The sequence below is a fragment of the Xyrauchen texanus genome, chromosome 47, assembly GCF_025860055.1.
Source record: "Xyrauchen texanus isolate HMW12.3.18 chromosome 47, RBS_HiC_50CHRs, whole genome shotgun sequence".
Lineage (NCBI taxonomy): Eukaryota > Metazoa > Chordata > Actinopteri > Cypriniformes > Catostomidae > Xyrauchen > Xyrauchen texanus.
The window spans coordinates 8687498-8707893 of NC_068322.1; the positions used below are offsets into that span (position 1 = coordinate 8687498).

At 37.6% G+C, this 20396-nt stretch overlaps 1 protein-coding gene across 3 annotated transcripts in view; it reads left to right on the forward strand.

The window, feature by feature from the left end:
- LOC127639062 (cadherin-like and PC-esterase domain-containing protein 1) overlaps positions 1-20396 on the forward strand; it is a 68184-nt gene that overhangs the window by 46313 nt on the left and 1475 nt on the right. For all 3 annotated transcript variants that reach the window (XM_052120899.1, XM_052120898.1, XM_052120897.1), the window contains exons 15-20: positions 11367-11484; positions 13778-13914; positions 16764-16984; positions 18236-18337; positions 18625-18712; positions 18883-19029. In XM_052120899.1, coding sequence (XP_051976859.1) covers positions 11367-11484; positions 13778-13914; positions 16764-16984; positions 18236-18337; positions 18625-18712; positions 18883-19029 — 813 coding nt within the window. The remainder of the gene's footprint in view (positions 1-11366; positions 11485-13777; positions 13915-16763; positions 16985-18235; positions 18338-18624; positions 18713-18882; positions 19030-20396) is intronic.

Sequence of the window (20396 nt, forward strand, 5' to 3'; positions counted from 1 at the left end):
TGGACTGGCCATCGGGAGAACCGAGCGGGCCGCTGTGTCGGCCGCGATAATCTAAAACGAGCCGCCGCTGAACACTCTCCCCCCAACAACTTTTGGGCAGTTATGTGAAATCCCGGGACGATTTCTCCTTTCAGTCCAGCCCTGACAAGGAGCACATGGATATTGTTGAAGTTAAACAAGGTGAGTTTGCCGTTTGGATTTCAATAAACATCCCACTGAATGTTAGATAAAACTGGATTTGGTTTGCAACAGGAGGAAAAGCTGTATGAGGAGACATTGTTAAAACAGCTCTTCAGTGAAGCCAGGCTGACAGAGTAAAAAATATTATACTGTTATTAATATATTATAATAATATAATATTAATATAATATTATATCTGTTTTTATTTGCAGTGAAGATACTTTTGCAACATGCAATATAAGTCTCATAAAATTACTGTTTCAGATAGTTATAACATTTAATATTAATAGAAAAGTTGACCCAAATATGTAAATTCTGTCATCATATACTCAACCTCATGTCCTTCCAAATCCATGTGACTTTCTTTTGCAGAACCCCCAAAAATGTATTTTGTATTCCATATAAGGAAAGTAAATGGTGAGCAAAATAGCTTGTTTTGGTCACCAACGGCTTTCATTATATGGACAAAAACATTTTTTAAAATGTCATCTTTTGTGTTCCACAGAAAAAGTCATACAGGTTTGGAAGGACATGAGGTTGAGTAAATAGCTGTGCGTAAGGTCTTAAGTTGGGGTATAAAGTTCAAGGCTTCGTAACTACTAGTTAGTTTGCAACTAAGTCGGTGCTTAATTTGGTTGCTCCACCTGTTCTTAAGGCAAGTCTTAACTAGTATTCGTAAACTCTCCGTAAAGTGATGCGTAGTCGCATACTATGACGTTTACCTGCATTGATCCAATAAGCAGCGTTCATATTTGTACACAGAAGTATTACAAAGCCGTGAACTTCAATTTGATTTTGTTACGGTTGATGAACAAACCTTGTTTGCTTACGTAACCATCACTGCGGACGTCACAAGAGCAGCTCTCTTGAGAGACATATTTTGATAATTAAGATATTATTTTAATTAACATTTTATACTTTTATATTTGACTGTCATTCATATGATTTTGAAGCCTGAAAAGGAAATCATACCCTTATTTTATTATATGACTCAAGCTTGTAAAAATTTGTATACATTAATTAGTGAGTTTGTATGGTAATAAATCATCATATTTATGAAACACCTAAAACAGGCAATTAATTGTCATAATCACAATTATTTCATTGATGCCTGTTATGCAAAACATGAGCTTATTGATGTCATAAAATATCAGTCTGCTTTTTTATTCCATCAGTTACTCCTGCTCGGAGTCTTCCGTAAATATTTAGTTTATACTTAGGGTTACGTCGTACTGAAGTTTAATGGTGCAACGCTCAATTATTTAGTAGTGTGTAAATTGTGACTTTGTGCTCATTTACGCCACAACTAAGCTAAGTTTAAACTTTTGTATAGCTGGTGCAACCGGCTCCTGATCTTTATATCAAACTTTTCTTTTTTCTTCTATTTTGCAGTACAAGCTTGCCCAGAGTTTTCTTAAGCCGTCTGGAGTGTGATGCAGCACATGTTTCCTTGGCAATGAAGTGGAGGCTGATGTTTGTGCAGCTTTCTGCAATGCACTGAGTATGAAGATGTGATTGTTGTATGGTTCTAGGTTGAACATGTTTGCCTCAAGTTCCTTGAATGCAGAACCACCATGGAGATCCAGAACCTTTGTGGGGACAGAGATGGGCCTTGTGAGTGTGTGCTGTTGAAGAAATCTCTCAGCTGTCTTGCAGACTTTCAGGACGCTGTCTGACGGTCTTATAAATCCACCTCAGGACTTCATGTCGATCAGTGTGTTCATCTTGGGAAGAGCTCTCGACACTGAGTGCTGATAAACAGGTAGTGCACAGAATCATCTTCATAGTGGTTTTAACTGCAAAGCCTGCTATGTACCCCACCACAGCCTCTTTGAACATGGACAAGCTGGGAAGAAATACAGTGATGTTTTTCTCTGTGTCTTCTGTTTCAGGCTGAACATCACTGCCTGAAATGCCAGCATATCAGAAGATGTTGCCTCCAGTGTCACTGTGCTATCCGGTGGAGAACTGTTGCCACTAGCTCTGATGGCATGTCTTGCTACCATTCTTTTGAAAGCTGAATAATGTGGGATTGTTGTTAAATCCATTAGCAGATTTGTTCCCACATATCTGCAAATGTTTATTGTATTATTCAGTTTAAGTCAATTTTTGTGTGTACTTGGAAGCTTTTGTTATTGAACAAATAAATATGTATGATTTCCTTGTGTGCGTATGTCAATAAACTTATTTCTAATTATGATTTAAAAGATCAGGGGATTGTTGAAATAATTAAATTCTCACAAGCTGGTATGTACATATTCCAGAAATGAATGCAAATGGTTAATTCCATTAAGTAAAGGTAAATTAATTTATGTGTGTATATATATATATATATATATATATATATATATATATATATATATATATATATATATACACACACACAGTGGGTACGGAAAGTATTCAGACCCCCTTAAATTTTTCACTCTTTGTTATATTGCAGCCATTTGCTAAAATCATTTAAGTTCATTTTTTTCCCTCATTATTGTACACATAGCACCCCATATTGACAGAAAAACACAGAATTGTTGACATTTTTGCACATTTATTAAAAAAGAAAAACTGAAATATCACATGGTCCTAAGTATTCAGACCCTTTGTTCAATATTTAGTAGAAGCACCCTTTTGATCTAATACAGCCATGAGTCTTTTTGGGAAAGATGCAACAAGTTTTTCACATCTGGATTTGGGTATCCTTTGCCATTCCTCCTTGCAGATCCTCTCCAGTTCTGTCAGGTTGGATGGTAAACGTTGGTGGACAGCCATTTTCAGGTCTCTCCAGAGATGCTCAATTGAGTTTAAGTCAGGGCTCTGGCTGGGCCATTCAAGAACAGTCACGGAGTTGTTGTGAAGCCACTCCTTCGTTATTTTAGCGGTGTGCTTAGGGTCATTGTCTTGTTGGAAGGTGAACCTTCGGCCCAGTCTGAGGTCCAGAGCACTCTGGAGAAGGTTTTCGTGCAGGATATCCCTGTACTTGGCTGCATTCATCTTTCCCTCGATTGCAACCAGTCGTCCTGTCCCTGCAGCTGAAAAACACCCCCACAGCATGATGCTGCCACCACCATGCTTCACTGTTGAGACTGTATTGGACAGGTGATGAGTATTGCCTGGTTTTCTCCACACACACGCTTAGAATTAAGGCCAAAAAGTTCTATCTTGGTCTCATTAGACCAGAGAATCTTATTTATCACCATCTTGGAGTCCTTCAGGTGTTTTTTAGCAAACTCCATGCGGGCTTTCATGTGTCTTGCACTGAGGAGAGGCTTCCGCCACTCTGCCATAAAGCCCCGACTGGTGGATGGCTGCAGTGATGGTTGACTTACTACAACTTTCTCCCATCTCCCGACTGCATCTCTGGAGCTCAGCCACAGTGATCTTTGGGTTCTTCTTTACCTCTCTCACCAAGGCTCTTCTCCCCCGATAGCTCAGTTTGGCTGGACGGCCAGCTCTATGAAGGGTTCTGGTCGTCCCAAACGTCTTCCATTTAAGGATTATGGAGGCCACTTTGCTCTTATGAACCTTAAGGGCAGCAGAAATTTTTTTGTAACCTTGGCCAGATCTGTGCCTTGCCACAATTCTGTCTCTGAGCTCTTCAGGCAGAGGTTCCTTTTGACCTCATGATTCTCATTTGCTCTGACATGCACTGTGAGCTGTAAGGTCTTATATAGACAGGTTTGTGGCTTTCCTAATCAAGTATAATCAAACACAGCTGGACTCAATTGAAGGTGTACAACCATCTCAAGGATGATCAGAAGAAATGGACAGCACCTGAGTTAAATATATGAGTGTCACAGCAAAGGGTCTGAATACTTAGGACCATGTGATATTTCAGTTTTTCTTTTTTAATAAATGTGCAAAAATGTCAACAATTCTGTGTTTTTCTGTCAATATGGGGTGCTATGTGTACAATAATGAGGGAAAAATATGAACTTAAATGATTTTAGAAATGGCTGCAATATAAAAAAAGAGTGAAAAATTTAAGGGGGTCTGAATAATTTCCGTACCCACTGTACATACACACACACACACACACACTGTATATGAACCTGTGTGTGACGTTTTTATATTTGATTCTTCTGGATTTATTCTGAAGAGGTACTGTCTAGTTACAACATCAATACAAAGCTAGTCGTTTTTATTAACAACTTTAAAACTTGTTGATGTGCATGCCCCCCCCCCCCCCCCAAATTAGTTCACATTTACTATATAATCTAGTCAAAAATGGTTAATAATGTTGGCAAATTATGCAGTTGTATAATTTGTCAACATTATGAACAATGAGCATCAACAGATTTAAACTATGAAGGCAGAGAAACATTGCATCCTGTAACAATCTGCAGATGGATAACTTTGCTTTAAAAAGGGGTATTAATACACTTTGGTGTTGTATTTTTACTGTTGATTATTAAAGGCTATGATCGTTATGCCCACTCTACATGGGGATAACGACTAATGTGTGCTTAATATGTACATAGTCATAAATTACAACCTGTGGGCACATTAGCCGCATCCTTAAGTGAGTGTTGTTTCGCGGTTAAACGCTGCACTTGACGCGATGCCCTCTGTCGGTAGGGAATAGTAAGATGGCCGCCAGAGCACTTCCGGTAGCTTCACCTACTGCTGGCAGTTTAGAATTCTATGAGCAATCCAGTTATATATATAGATCAGTGGTTTACCTCCAATTTTTATTTTATTTTTCGTAGTGTGACCTTGGTCGTCCCTCTGGATGCAGGGTCGTAGATTCAGGGGGAGATGGGGGTACCCCTCCCCCCAATATGTATAACATTATTAGTGAAAACATGTAAATGCCTGAAGCTGCAATCAAAGATGGCGCTGCTGTGAAAAAGATCAATTTTGGAGAAATGCAATATATCATGTCTCTCATCAGTTAAAATCCTTGATCCCTGAATGTAATCCCTATCCCTTTTTCCACTCTTTCTCGTTTCTAGGAATAACGTTCATTACACATCCTGCATCATAACAGAAATACGAACCCATGTGGTAATTTCTGGATCTGAGTGCTGGTTGTTATTAAATTGTATCATGGTCTGGCCACAGCCCCCTTTCTGCTTCATACCCTATTAAAGCAGGGATCCAGCTAAAGCTCTGCGCTGCTCTCAATCACAAACTAACCACTTGCTGCTCTGTCTTGTGTTTTTGTAGTCCATTAATTATTACTACAGACACAATAACAGATCGACTGGTGTTGCAATATCAGTGCAGTCCCTATGCATCACAGTCAGATCATGAACCAGAAGATCGGACACAATTTTCATATTTTTTTTGGCTACTTACTGTATAAGATTGTACTGCCAAGACTAAAACCTTTTTTACTCAAGATTGGATTAAAAATGCTATTACATTTTATGGCAATTATTTTTGTCCCCATATTTCCAAGATAAGTTGATGCTATTTGCGGAATTGAACATGCAACATAATGAGGTCATGTGATAACTTTGTTCCATACTAACTTTTAGATGTTTTTGTTTGGATTTTATCAAATTGCATAGACAGTCAAAACAAAAATCAGGATGCATATGGCATATAGAGTACTGTGCAGTATGCAGCACACTAGTATTCTATTCTGATCATATTTCAATATTTAACCTGACATTTTCTCTGAAGGGCCGAGAGTGGCTTACTGTCCAATAAATTTGCTTTTTCCATAAAAACCCTAACACTTTAAAAACGTCTGTTTTGGCAGTGTTTCATTATGGCCAAAATATCATTGCTGCATTTTTTAGCTTTGTTTAATTTGTCCTCGTGGCTTGGAAAGTTCTTGCCATAAAATCTTACACTTACGTTACTGAATGACCCAGTCCTGTTTTCATTCTTCAGCTCTCCTACCAAGACAGAGAGATCACAGAACAGTGAAGCAAGACCAGCTGTGTGTGTGTGTGTGTGTGTGTGTGTGTGTGTGTGTGTGTGTGTGTGTGTGTCTGAGTGTCCAACCGGCTGTTTTTGCCTTTTCTGCTAACAGGACAAGAAGATCTCTTGATTAGAATCAAGCTGTGTACTTTTTTGTACTTTTAGTATTTAAGGAATACTCTGATGGAAAGACCTGCATTTCTGGTCACTACTATATGTTGCAGTGTTTTAAGATGGTGAAAGGATTCTGACATTACCTGAACTAAACGCCATGAAATTACGTATGCTATTCGACTTTTTTCGTAGCTGTGTGAAACGAGGGGCCTTGAGTGTGTATCACAGGTGGTACATGGCTATATCGTATTACAGAGGAAGTTATTGTGTGTTCTGTATTGATGAGACTGACAGCTTTGACTTGTCTTCATTTCCCCACTGTAATTAGTAAATGCTTATCTGATGGCACAGTTAGCCAGAGAAGGGGAAGAAGAATGCAAGTAAAAGAGAGATGGAAGAGAAGAGAGGCAGCAAACGCATTATTTGATTGGCATTTCCCAAAGGAAATATCAGTGCTTGTAAAACTGCCAAAAAGTTGTTTTAAAGTTTAAATAAACTAGATTTTAGGCTTTGATTTGCTATTTCTGGCTATAGATGGTTAAATAGATGTAATTGTCAGTCACGGTACAGTATGCAAACAGATGTCAGAATAAAGTTGAATTGGAAATCAGAATGCAAATATTACAATGACGTTGTCACGCTCAATTACATTTTGAATGTTGAACTTTCTGTTATTGTAAGGCAATGGGAGACTCCCGATGGTGATGCTGAAGATAGCTGAATTAAAAAGAAAGTGTTTGCCTTGCATGCACTGGAAAAAGTTTTTAAATTGTGTGGCAGCAACAATCACGTACTAACATGTCAAGCCATCAACTATGACAGTAAAATTGTGAATCTCGTTCTTTCATGTCTTGTGTCTCTTTTCTCACAGCATCCTTGTGTTATCTCTTCCTTGGATGATAAATGCAGTTTTTGATAGCTTACATCTGTCATTGTCCATTACGGCTCAAATCTGCTTGAACAGCAGCTGTCGAACACTACTTCAGTACGACTCTAAAAAACAAAGCGTACAACTGCGGGTTTCAAACACACAAAGTCCAAGCCTCGTGAGCTTTGATCTATCCCCCACAAAACGGATGACCCTGACTTGTGATCCAATCAGAGTTCAGAAGTCCCTAAACCCCTCCCTACATTTCACCCTGGCCTGGAAAGCATTTACAGTGAGCATTCAAAGAAGTATTCAGAAGAGATTTGCAAATACCGGTAATTACAAATACCTGGAATGAAATCGTATGTATATGCTCATGTGGTTTGTATTCATTATTACGGTTGTAGTGGAGCAAGATTATTATTAGGATTTAAGTCAGTCCATTATTAAGATACTATTTGCTACTTATTGCATATTGTGCAACATGAACTGGGTACCATATATAAAAATAGCATAAAAAAAGTATGTAAAATGTAATTATAAACCTTTTGAAACAGTAGTTTTCCACATACAGTGCAGTGACCTCACTATGTTGCATGTTTTATTCATTGAGTGACATTGAGTTATTTCAGAATTACTTTTATTTAGCATTTATTAGTTATCCATAATTATCCATCATTTGTATTGCTCACTTCAAGTTGTGTTAAGCCCACTTCTATATGTAGTAGGGCATCTGGGGATTTTCATCCCTTCAGGATAATGTACATACTGTGACCAGAATACAAGCTGCACTGCCAGCTAGTATGCCATTTGAAAAATACATTGTTTTGTGGATTGAATACAAAGAGATGAGGAAAATCATTATACTGTTATAGATTTAAATGAGATCTTCTCTTTCTATATTGGCTCTTAGATTTATCTGCTCACTTCAGAAAATGTGTGTTTGTCTGTGTTTAGCATAGCTGGCAGTAGCGGCCATTCGGCTCTAATAGAGATCTACTGTATGAAAACGCAGACCAGATGTGGAATAACGCTCCTCTTCAGATAGCTTTGTTTTGTTTTTTGTTTCCCAAAACCCTGTGTGAGCCATTTGGCTTGGACGTGCTACAGATGATTACATCCATGTGCATGTTCATGTGTGTTTATCTGTGCATTTAGGTTTGGAAACAATGCGTTTAAGAGCAGAGTGTGTGTGACAGTATGACAAACATTCATATACTCCATAAAAGTAAAATATCAAATTCATCTGAGAAGTCTGTTCTTGGTCCATTTCAATGGATTTGGTCTTATAAATGCTACTGAATTCCTCTATCCATGTAGGAGCTGAAAATAATGAGGTCAGGAACCAGTACAAAGCCATGTCTACATTTACATTCAAAAGAAAGACATTCACCCAGATATTAGAATTTTGCCAATCCTCCTTCCTTATTTATTCCTCTATTCTTTCACTGGGAAATTGTGGAATTAAACATTTGACGTTGCTCTAAATAATTCTCTATTCTATTAGGCTGAATAAACCCCTTTATATTCTTATAAGAAAAGGTTTTATAGTCTGAGGGATTGACTGAAAACATGACCATTCTAAAGGATTACAATCCACAGGATTACATTAAACACTATTTGTAAAGCCACTTTAATCTTTCATAACAAAGGCTGCATTTGAATGACCAGATGGGTCATCTGTATGGTAGTTCGCAGAATGCACTTAATTCAATTACACTTTTGTATTGATTAGTGATAGATAGGCAGACGTATTAATTGTGCTTTCTTCTTCAATCTCTGTTGGATGGACATTTGGACCTCCCACATAAAGATCTGTCTGAGTACACAAGTTTGATTGTACGCTTTTTTTTTTTTTTTTTAAGCATCTATATGTCAAAAGGTAGTTGACATGAAATATTTTTATGTCCTGACATGCTGAACTCCCCCTAAAACAGTTTTAAACAGCATTTTGCTAATTATTTTGGTAACACTTTAAAACAACGTTCTGTTTGTTAATATTAGCTAATGCTTTAGGGATCATGAACAAGTTTTTTATTTTATTTATTAATCCTTAATAAATAAATTTTTACTCATGTTAGTTCATATTGATTGACTATTTTTAACATAATGAACAACTTTTAATGTAGAAGTATATTCGCAAATGTAGAAATAACATTAACCATTAATGAATGATGTAAAAGTATTGTTCATTGTTATGATACCTAAATAGGCGTTAACTAATGTTATCAAAAACAACCATATTGTAAAGTCATCATTATTGTATATGCATATATATTTTATCAACTTTTTATAATTTTTTTAATGTTTCTTTGCAATGTAAATTGACGATTACATTGTTAAATCATTTGTATGATTGTAAAAAAATAAATAAAAATAAAGAATTTGTTTTTATGTGAGCTTCAGTTGAAATCTGTTTTAATATTTTTAACAACAATCAACCACTGGTACATAAAAGTAAAAGTAAACATCTATAAATTCTAACCTAAAAGTCCATGGACATTTTATCAACTTCCTCCCCAAAAAATTAGATAGTTTAAACAGAAATGTCTTCTACTCAAAGTGTGGTTCGGTTTCCTTTGTTGTGTCGCTCTGCTGTTTTAATTTGGCAATTGCTTTCATCCTACAGAGGGACACTTGAGCCCACTGGAATGGTTTTACATGTCTGATCTCTGACAAAAGCTGCTAATCTCCTGCTTGCAACTTTTTATGTCTTTCATTCCACCACAGCTGAGGAAAAGCAGGTCTTTGTCTCCAATTGCATCTTATTAAAACAGCCTTCTTAAGTAAATGCCCTTCCTTACAGAGAGCTTAATACTCTATCTCGAAACAAACCTGTAAAGGTAAAAGCTAAGCAGAAGCATCTTGAGGAGTCTAAAGAAGTTTGTAAGAGCTGCGACTGAGAGACTTGACTGCTGTGGCCACAGAGAGCACAATCTAATGTATGAAAATAATCCAGGCTTTCCTATCAATGGGGTTTGCCTCACCCTTTGATCAGAGGAGATTACATTGCCATTTTTGTTGCTCTCTGGTCCATCAAAGCAACACAAGTGGATCGGACAACCTATCAGAGCTTAAATGTTCACACACTCTGGAAAATGCATGCAGACGCACTGCATTACACTGCACTATGTATGTGCAGTACGTGAAGTCCTTTCGCAGAGCCTGTTCAATTACTTGAGAGAACTAATAAAGTCAGTCATATTACCTCCAAACTACTTTTTTCCCTTTCCCCCAAACCCACCCTCTCATGTTCTAATGGTTGTCCTGGTCTCTCTGTTTTGTGAAATCCTTATTAACTAGAGGCCCTTGATTCATTATTCTCTCGTGGTTGAGGTGCGCAAGGATGTATCCTCTCAAAGCCAAGCTCTCTAGACAGCAGATGAACTGGAGATCACAGGATTACATCTTCCCTGCTAAACCATCCCCGCACAAACTTGAAAGATCCTGAACTTGGATGAAACTCTTTATTCCATCTTTTCCTACTCTGGTGATTGAAAAAATGGCAGATGATAGAGATAAAACAAAGGATTTATGTCTTTTACATTCCCTCTCCTTCTAAATGTGGTTTAATTACAACGTTTTCCTTTCCAAGGGTATGCTAACTTTCACCGGCTCCGCTGTATAAATCGCCAGGCGGTTCCGCCGGGCTCGGATGAGCTTGCTGATTTATGCCAGCCGGCCCAGGATCAAAAGGCCACCCGTGTTTGCATGCACGCACTGTGTGCAGGTACGAACAAGAAAATCCCTGTTAAGTTGTCTTGTGGCACTTTGTCGAGAATAGCGGCAGGAGCTTGGGGAATGTTACGTTGCCTTGAGAAGCCCCTGTGCAAAGTGTTAAGGAAGGGGGCAAAAGAGACTATGAACGGAAAGTGAGGCGTTCAAGGGTGGGGCCGCTGGTCTTCTGATGTGGAGCCAGACCCGATGGCTCCCATGTGGGACCTCGGGGGTCAGCAGAGCATGCCTGCTGCTGTCACTTAGCCTAGTTTGGTTTGTTTGACCTATGACCTCTAACAAGGGGCAAGGCTGCAGGGCAGGGAAGGCGTCGGGTGGCGCGCCTGCTTTAAGCCGTCCTTGAGGAACCTCCCATACAAGGCCACATGAAAGCAAACGTGGAAAGCGAGAGAGGAAAGTTTGTACTGGTGGAAAAAGCTATGGAAACTTCACAAGAATGCAATCTTTGGTCATCAAAGGGCTTTATTTTATTGTCTTGGGTGCTTAGATTTTTAACAGAATGGTGCAACAGTCATATTGACCTTTGTAGAACTCAGAATTTCTTTTCAGACTTAAACCCATCTCTTCTTTTTTTGTTCCTCTTCTACCTTTATTTGGGCAGGACTGTGGCCTGGTGGTCAGACCAGATCAGCCCTGTGGTTTGGAGCAGATTCTGGGGATGAGATCATCAGAAGAGGCCCAGGCATCACCTCGGCCTTGTGTGTCAGGAGATGAGCCTGGTAAGTTTACTCCAAAAGTGGTTTAATAAAATGTCTGAATATCATTGCAGTAGATAACAAAATATCCAACCAAATGACATCTGAAAACAAACGAGGAATTTTCTTGCTTTACTTCTTTTTAGACATAATTGCAATTACTTTTAACCAATTTGATTAGATTTTTAGTGGACTTTTTAAGTTAATTGCCCTTAAGTTCACACAGGTGTTTCTAGCAGAGCAACCACACGTGTAGTTCATCACATAAACAATGGAAATATTCCACCAACCTTTCTATTATTCATATTTCTATGAATTAATAACAGATTATATTTCTATGATCTATTATTTCATGATATAAAAGCTAAACAAATTCCTTTTGTAAAATGTTTTGTTTGAAAAGTGTGCTTATGCTGCTTTTCTTTTAAATAAACTTGACTTTGAGTAAGTGTCTAAAACTGTACTTTTCGGGGCCACTGTACTTCACACACTCAGTTGCAAACAGAAAGAGACTCCGGGATTGTTTTGGTGATTGGCTACATTAAAATATCTGAAATTTGAATCTGAAACTTCCTTTGGTCAGATTTACAGCCTTCTGTCATTTCTTACACACGATTGTAACTCATATACAGTGGATCCTGTCTTTGCAAATAGTTTTGTAGACAAATGATATATATTCATATGTTTTTCTCATATGAAGGACTAAGTTGGCTCTATAATATATATTTCAGCAGTAAAGTAGTCATGTCTGTCATGTGTTGAAAAAAGGATATATCCAAGGCACTCAGACTTCAGTATAAAATTTAAAAAGCCTTTATTAAACCATGGCTAGAATAATAACAATAAATAAAGAATGCAATCTTTTAATTATTCTAGCCATGTTTTAATAAAGGCTTTTTTGGAGTTATATTAAAAATATCCCGGCTCTTCCAAGCTTATAATGGGAGTGAATGGTACCTTAGATTTTGAAGCCCAAAAAAGCACATCCATCTATCAAATAAGTAATCTATACGGCTCCAGGGGGTTAATAAAGGCCTTCTGAAGCGAAGTGATGTGTTTTTGTAAAACGGTCGTCCACGAGTTCACGAGAGAGTTGAGTTCCGGCGTATGACGTAGGCGTAGTGTAAGCTCCGGTGAGAAGTGACGAACGCGGAAGAGTAGAGGAAGCCAGTGAACGTGCTGACGGCAGTTACCTGAAGTCAGTGGTTACAGTTTATAAAGTTATAAATATGGATATTTTTTGTACAAAAACACATCACTTTGCCTCAGAAGGCCTTTATTAACCCCCTGCAGCCGTATGGATTACTTTGGGATCATTTTCATTTTTGGGTGAACTAACCCTTTAAGTATGAGAATATTGACTTTATACCTAAGTAGCACTCATACATACAAACATACATCTTTGTTTCTATAAAGTCTATAATGTGCTTGGCTATATTAACACAAAATATAGGCAGACTATTAGCCCCTCCAGTAGAGGATGAATTTAGTAATTTATGTGACGGCCTTTATGATGTGATTATGCACTGATTCGGTGCTTCAGATGAATCATTGCTAAATTATAAGTCAAGGCCTCTTTACTTATTTTGGGGGGGAAATATAATCACTTCATACAGGTTTTTCTAAGTGAGCTGTTCCTCTGTGTATGTGTGTTTTCAGCTGCTATATGCCTCTTAGATTTAAAGCCACCAGGTTAGGAGTTCATAGGAGGTTTCTGTCAGAGCTATAAAATAAAAAGGTCATGCTCAGCAGGACAGCACTTCAAAGTCAGAGGGAAACCACTTGAACTGTTTGAGATTGACTTACACACTGTATGTATGTGTGTGCATATACATGTCTGACATAGCCTTTTCCCAGATTCTTTTTTCTGAAACCAGAGTCCTTTTTATAATCTCTGTTTTAATGTGCTTTTTAAAAATCACTTAACAAATGTACAATAATTCAGAATTATTTGGCAAATAAATGGAAATAAAACGTTATTTCTGCAAGCTCAAAAGTAATATGAAATGGAGATCACAAAAAAAGAGGAATTAAAGAGAAAAAAAAAGGTTCTGTTGTATTTTATGTGTAGATCGCAACTTAATTATTTGAACTGATTTTAACTTTAACATTTTAAATCATGAAACGGGTCACGTGTGTCTTAGCGGAGTGTCACTCGCACCTTTATGGTGAACATTAGCCTGTTATAGGGCTCATAGAGATTCACTTCAGTGTGAAGCACATTTAAACACTGTCATTTGAGTAGATTTGGTAATGGAAATCTAGTACAATCCTGTTTAAAGAATGCATGACAGAATGTATTTTCCATCCCCGTCAGGTCGTTGGGTCATCCCATGCCTGAGCTGCTCGGACAATAGGACCTGTGATTGGAGAGAGGTTGACTGGCAACCCGACAGCTGTTACCACCCTTTGCTAGACCAACCTCAGTTGCAAACCTGCATGATGGATAGGAAGGTGAGGAACAAGGAAGCACCAGGAAACATTTCAAAATTGTTAGCCCGCTCATCTTAGACTTAATGACAAAATAGCATTCCACGTTATTGCATCATTGATTTTTCAAATTTACTAAATAAATAAAGAGTCATTGGTTGTAGTTTTATAACGCTTTCATTAAAAACAAAGTTGGACAATGTCATGATATTTTGATGCATATAATTTCAATATAATAAATGTACATGAACTTATAAAGCATTATATAATATGTTGTTTATGACTTATTGATGAAAGTTATTATAGTGTTACCAGCTCTATTGCAATCAACTTTCCTGTTTTTTTTTTTGTAAGCAACTGACAGCTTTGCAATATGCACATATGTACAATTATGAAGAATAAACGAAAGGCAGGCAGCTCAAACAGTATTGCAGTTCCAGTGCAGCAGTTAATCAGAGTTTAGCAGCAGGTGTTGATCTTTAACTACAGCTGCTGAGCTCACAGACACCATATGATTTAATTACACTGCTGTTTAAATATCTTCACATGTAAGAATGTTGTACATTCCTGTGGAGAGAACAGAAAAGGGGTTTTGGAGAAGTAAACGATATCTCTCTTGCTTGCTGTAATATTATTTATTATTTTAATATTTCATTCAGATTAAAAATATTTAAATTATATGATCCCCACCCCTGCTGTGTTTTTAAGTTGTGTGTGGATAAGTTATTGCTTCAAGCTCTGCAGGGGTTTCAAAGCTGCTGCATCAAACACTCTGTCAGTGTTCATCCTCCCAGTAGGACTGTTTCCACCCCCTCACGATTTAAGACTCACAAGATCAGTCCTGACACAAACAAGCAGCCTCAATACACAAGGGCCTGTTCTCTCGCTCAAACAGACTAACCACAGCCTCTGACTCTTCAACTGATCCAACTAGCCATAGATTGTTTTTAAAACTTTTAGGAACAGGCAAAGAGTGGTTCTTAAGCTAAAGAAATTTGCAAACAAAAGAGCTTAAGGATGCCAAGATCGAGAGTTGCACTACCAGTCGAGTTTGGACAAACTACTTGACTGAATTTATGTTTATTATGATTTTTTTTAAAAACTATTGATCAAAATACATTTGCCTAAATGCTAGAAATTGGTTTTGTAGGCAAATATAAATTGTGCCAAGATAGTTCTGCATTACAGAAATAACTTTTTAATGTTTTTTATTGTTGAATTTGACAGGAGAGTGTAGGAATAGTAGCCAACAAGTGACTAGTATTTACATTTATGCATTTGGCAGATGGTTTTATCCAAAGCGGCTTACAGTGCACTTATTACAGGGACAATTCCCCCGGAGCAACCTGGAGTTAAGTGCCTTGCTCAAGGACACAATGGTGGTGGCTGTGGGGGTCGAACCAGCAACCTTCTGATTACCAGTTATGTGCTTTAGCCCACTACGCAACCACCATATACATGGGATTTGTGATCTAGACAAAATGTTTGTACTTTGAAGAGACTAAATTATAAGATAGTTTTGATTAGTTAATGTTTTGGACACTATGTAATCCTCAATTTAATTTGTTATATTTCATAGATATGATTTTATTGTAAGATGTGAAATATAGTCATAATAAATCATTAGTAGCTATGTCCATACTTTTGACTGATAGTGTACTGTATATACTGGAGTATGTTTGCAGTTAAAGTTGTTTCTAGTGTTTGGAATGTGCTCTATAGTCATTAGCCAGTTTTAAGTTAAATTCCCAGTGTGCCTGGAATTTTCAGTCTGATTTCCTGCTAAAAATATGTATCCTTAATCTTATAAGCATATCCACAAACCAGTGTCAGCCTATGCCCGCTCTCTAAAATCTCGTGATTCAGACTGGCATTCTTGCCAACTTAACCTCCAAAATGTGCCCACACACACATTCCAGCTTATCAGACTCTTGTGAATTACTTCATGGCCATCATTATTTTTGGAGGAAAAAGGGTGAGACTTACATGCCAAAGAACACCATCCAACCGTGAAGCATGGGGGTGTCAGCGTCATGTTGTGGGGGTGCTTTGCTGCAGGAGGGACTAGTGCACTTCACAAAATAGATGGCATTATGAGGAAGGAAAATTCTTCATAATGCCATAAAGCTCGGTCACAAATGGGTCTTCCAAATGGACAATGACCTCAAGCATACCTACAAAGTTGTGGGAAAATGGCTTAAGAACAACAAAGTCAAGGTATTGGAGTGGCCATCACAAAGCCCTGACCTCAATCTGATAGAAAATTTTTGGGCAGAACTGAAAAAGCATGTGCGAGCAAGGAGGCCTACAAATCTGACTCAGTTACCCCAGTTCAGTCTGGAGGAATGGGCCAAAATTCCAGAAACTTATTGTAAGTAGCTTGTAGAAGGCTACCCAAAACATTTCACCGAAGTTAAACAATTTAATAACAATGCTACCAAATATGAACAAATTGTATGTGAATGTGATGAAAGAAATAAAACCTGAAATAAATCATTCTCTCTACTATTATTCGGACATTTCACATTCTTGAAAATAAAGTAGTGATCCCAACTGACCTAAGACAGGGAACGTTTTCTATGATTATATGTCAGGAATTGTGAAATACTGTGTATGTAGTATTTTATTTGTATAAGGAATTTGACCTAATATGTTCCCAAAAGAAATGCTGCTTAAATGATCTGATAGACATTTTGACCTGATATTGAGTGATATTGTTTGTTTTTTGTTTTGTTTCTGCAGCTAATACCACTTTTTATGTTTAAGGGTCTAATTATTGACTGGATAGAATCTGTGTTCAGGAAATCAATCAAGGAATGGAGACAGATCTATTTTAGTCTACTTTAGTCTTAAAACATTCATGTCTTCCTCAGGTCCTGTTCATCGGTGACTCCACCAATCGAGGGATGATGTACTACCTGATTGAGAGAGTGAACACCACATTAGAGGACTGGGACAAAGCCCACGACACCATCGTTTATCACAACCTGAATCAGGGCCGAACTATCATCAGTTACTCATATTACCCACAATTCTGGCTTCCAAAGGCCCAGAGGCCCACCTTCCAAAGAGCTCTACAACAACTTATAGCGAGGTCTGTGTAATTAGCTTTAGATTTTTCTATTATTGTTATATATAGTACGTCCCCATGTAGCTTAGTAAACATGCATGTGTGTGTCTTAGATGTTTATCTCCACGTGGCTGTGGGCTACACCCATGAAGCTGTGAATGTGCTGGTTTGGTGTCTGTCTAAAGTGGCAAAGGCCTTGTTAACACACAGAATGACTTTGAATCTGTGTTTAATGGTAGGATGTGGGTGTGTGTGGTTGAAAGACCATGTGTCAGATCAGTGTATCTCTGCAGGGACTGTAACCGCTGCTGGCTCAGCGTACTGCTGATCTCACATGGCTACTGATGTGGAAAGAGGGCTGGGAAATGCAACACAGATGTGTGTGTTTGAGGGCATATATTGAGTGTTTGTGTGTGCATCTGTCAAGTCAAAGTGTTATTACCATATACACAGGACAGTGTACTAAGTAGAATGACATTATTACTTGTTAAATACATTTATGCATTAGCAACAGACACATGAGTGAACATATAATAAACCTTCTTCAATATAAAATAGAAAAACAATAAACAGATACAGACAGATAGATTGATTTTTCAACTTTGTATGACAAATATTGATAAATGAAAACTATTTATGGCATTATTTTTGAAGACATACTCTGTATGCAAAATGTTTCTCAAGTTCCTAAACTTTTTGCTCCATACTGTACTGTATTTACATTTAAGCATTTGGCAGACGCTTTTATCCAAAGTGACATACAGAGCACTTATTACAGGGACAATCCCCTGGAGCAACCTGGAGTTGTGTCCTTGAGCAAGACACTTAATGGTGGTGGATGTGGGGGTTGAACCGACAACCTTCTGCTTAACAGTTTAGTGCTTTAGTCCACTATGCCGCCACCACCACTACTACTACTGTTTATAGCCTATTGCCTATAATATATTGCAAATGTAAGAAAAGAGATTTTAAAATGTAAAATAGAATTCAAAAGTATCTGTTGAAGACAGGCGTGTGTGAGCAGATTCATGGTTTCAGCTGCTTATAGGATCTGATAGACATTTTTGGTTCTTACAGAAATTAATAGATACAGTATTGCAAATGAATGCATCTTGTATTCACTTGCCTTGTTTTAGTGGTGAAAAGCTAAAAGGTTTGTGTTTGAGAAGACATTTTTATACTTGGGATTGTGGGTCAGTTCCTGCCATGGATTGTTGATAATGGTTCCAGGATGTGGTGCTGACCTTTAACTCTGTAACCACTGACACTGGGCAGGTCACAACCCCTGGAGAATTCGCCTCAGACAGTGCTGGTCGCTGGAGGGGTACAGTGGCTGAACCTGAACCATCTGAGGACCATTCAACAGGTCTTAGAGAGGTAACACACACATCTACCCAATTTCACAAAACCATTCTCAGCAGCTCAAGTTAACCACATTGTTATTGGCAATCTTCTGAAGGCATAGCCTGGTATGTTCTTCAATCCTTTCCTTCCTGGGCTGCTGGTTTTGTGATGTGTGGTTTGCTACTTGGCAGTTGTTCCAAAATGTCTTGATTCATCTGAATAAAGACCTGGGGGCATATTTGTTTACAGCTGGTTGGGCAAATAATTACTTTTAAAAAAGCATAAATGTCTAACATAATTTTTTCTGATTTATCTCAAAGGGAGGGTCTTCAGAACATCATGGTGGTGGTGAAGTCTTTAGGAATGGGCTTTCATTTGCCTGTGGATGGTATTCGTTTCCTTCCCCAGGTATGAACCAATGGAGCTCAGGAAAAGTCCATAAAAATGTTCTTTCTTTACAGAACAAATCTCAAGTCTTATGTATTGGATGTTAATCTATACATTTATTCATTCATTCATTCATATGTTTATTGGTCAGACATTTATTAAGTTGTTGTCTTCCTCCTCTATGTTTCTAGAGTGGAGTGCAAGAACTCTATAATGTGAACAAGAATATTCTGAAAAGTGCCAAACATCTTGGATACGAGGTCATTGACACGCTCAGCATCACCATAGGTCGATACAAGGAGTTCCTGCAGGGACGGTGTGCCTGCCATTTCCATGAGGTAAAATTCCATTAGGCGTTCATGTGCACTTTCTTGGCCTAAACAGTTTTGATGAGAACTCTTTGGAGTAGTTTAAGAAGTTCTGAAACGATTTTCTTTACAATAAAACTTTTTTTTTTATTATTATTTTTTTATTCAGTGTCCTTTCAATGTTTTTTGCCACTTTGGTGAATTAAAGTTCCAATTTCTTACATAAGTGCAAAATCTGTACATTATTCCAAACTTTTGGCCTCCAGTGTATACAATGTACTTATCGGCATAAATGTGCTAAAAATAGGCTTCTTTATCCTTAAAGCTATATTATAACTTATTTCTGTCTTCTGATTTTTTGGTGAAATGTGACCCAGACTTGTTCTTGGAAGGTTTCATTAGATTCACCCGTTTATCTCCCAAAACCAAGAATCATATTTTTAGGTGTTATTAAAGAATTCTCATCCAGCAGTCCAACAAACAACACATATTAGCTTTTTTTTATTATTTACACATCTCAATTTCATAATGCAATTCCTAACTAAATTAAAAGATTGAAATATGCAGTATATTTTTGTTATTAAAGATTAGTCAATTCAATTTGATGTAATTTTGAAATTAAACTGAAATGCATAAATCTTAATATATATATATATATATATATATATTTTTTTTTTTTTTGAGCATACAGAGCCAAAGAACATAACACTGTTAATAAGCATGCTGTTAAAACATGGCCTCTGTACTTGAATTTGTATCTGTAATTATATTATTATAGGTGGAATTTACCACACAGAACTCTGTATTTTCACATTTCGACACATACACGTGTGTGTGTGTGTGTGTGTATGTAACTGTTCTACCAGTTACACTCCATATAGATCCTTCTAGAAACACTTCCCAGACTTCCAGACCCATAAATCCTTTAGAAGAGAAGCCTATCCTTTTTTATTTCACCCTAAAAGGGCCAGGCGGATCATTTAATGAGTAATTAACAATTAGGCAGTATTTTATTAGTCAACAAAGTGCAGGCTGGAAACAGATGTATTAGCTCACTAAGTGTGTGAAGTGGTGGCAGCAATGCCAAACCTGCTCACATATGGTACTGAAGTCACCATAGATCGACCTGCAAACCCAGCTGAACGGCCACATCTGACAAAAGGCCAGCCGATATAGACCAGATAAACCCCACAGCACAAAATACTGAGGTCTGTAACTCAAGTTTTAGAGCAACTTTTGCTTGCTTTTTTAATTCTTTTTTTTTTACTATTTTGCAATTTAACCAATGAGTACGTTGTAGAGCAGGGAGCTAATTAGAATTGGCAATTACAAAATTAAAAGACTATAAAAAAACAACAAAAACATCTCCCTAATTTATAAAATGTGTCCCACGTCAG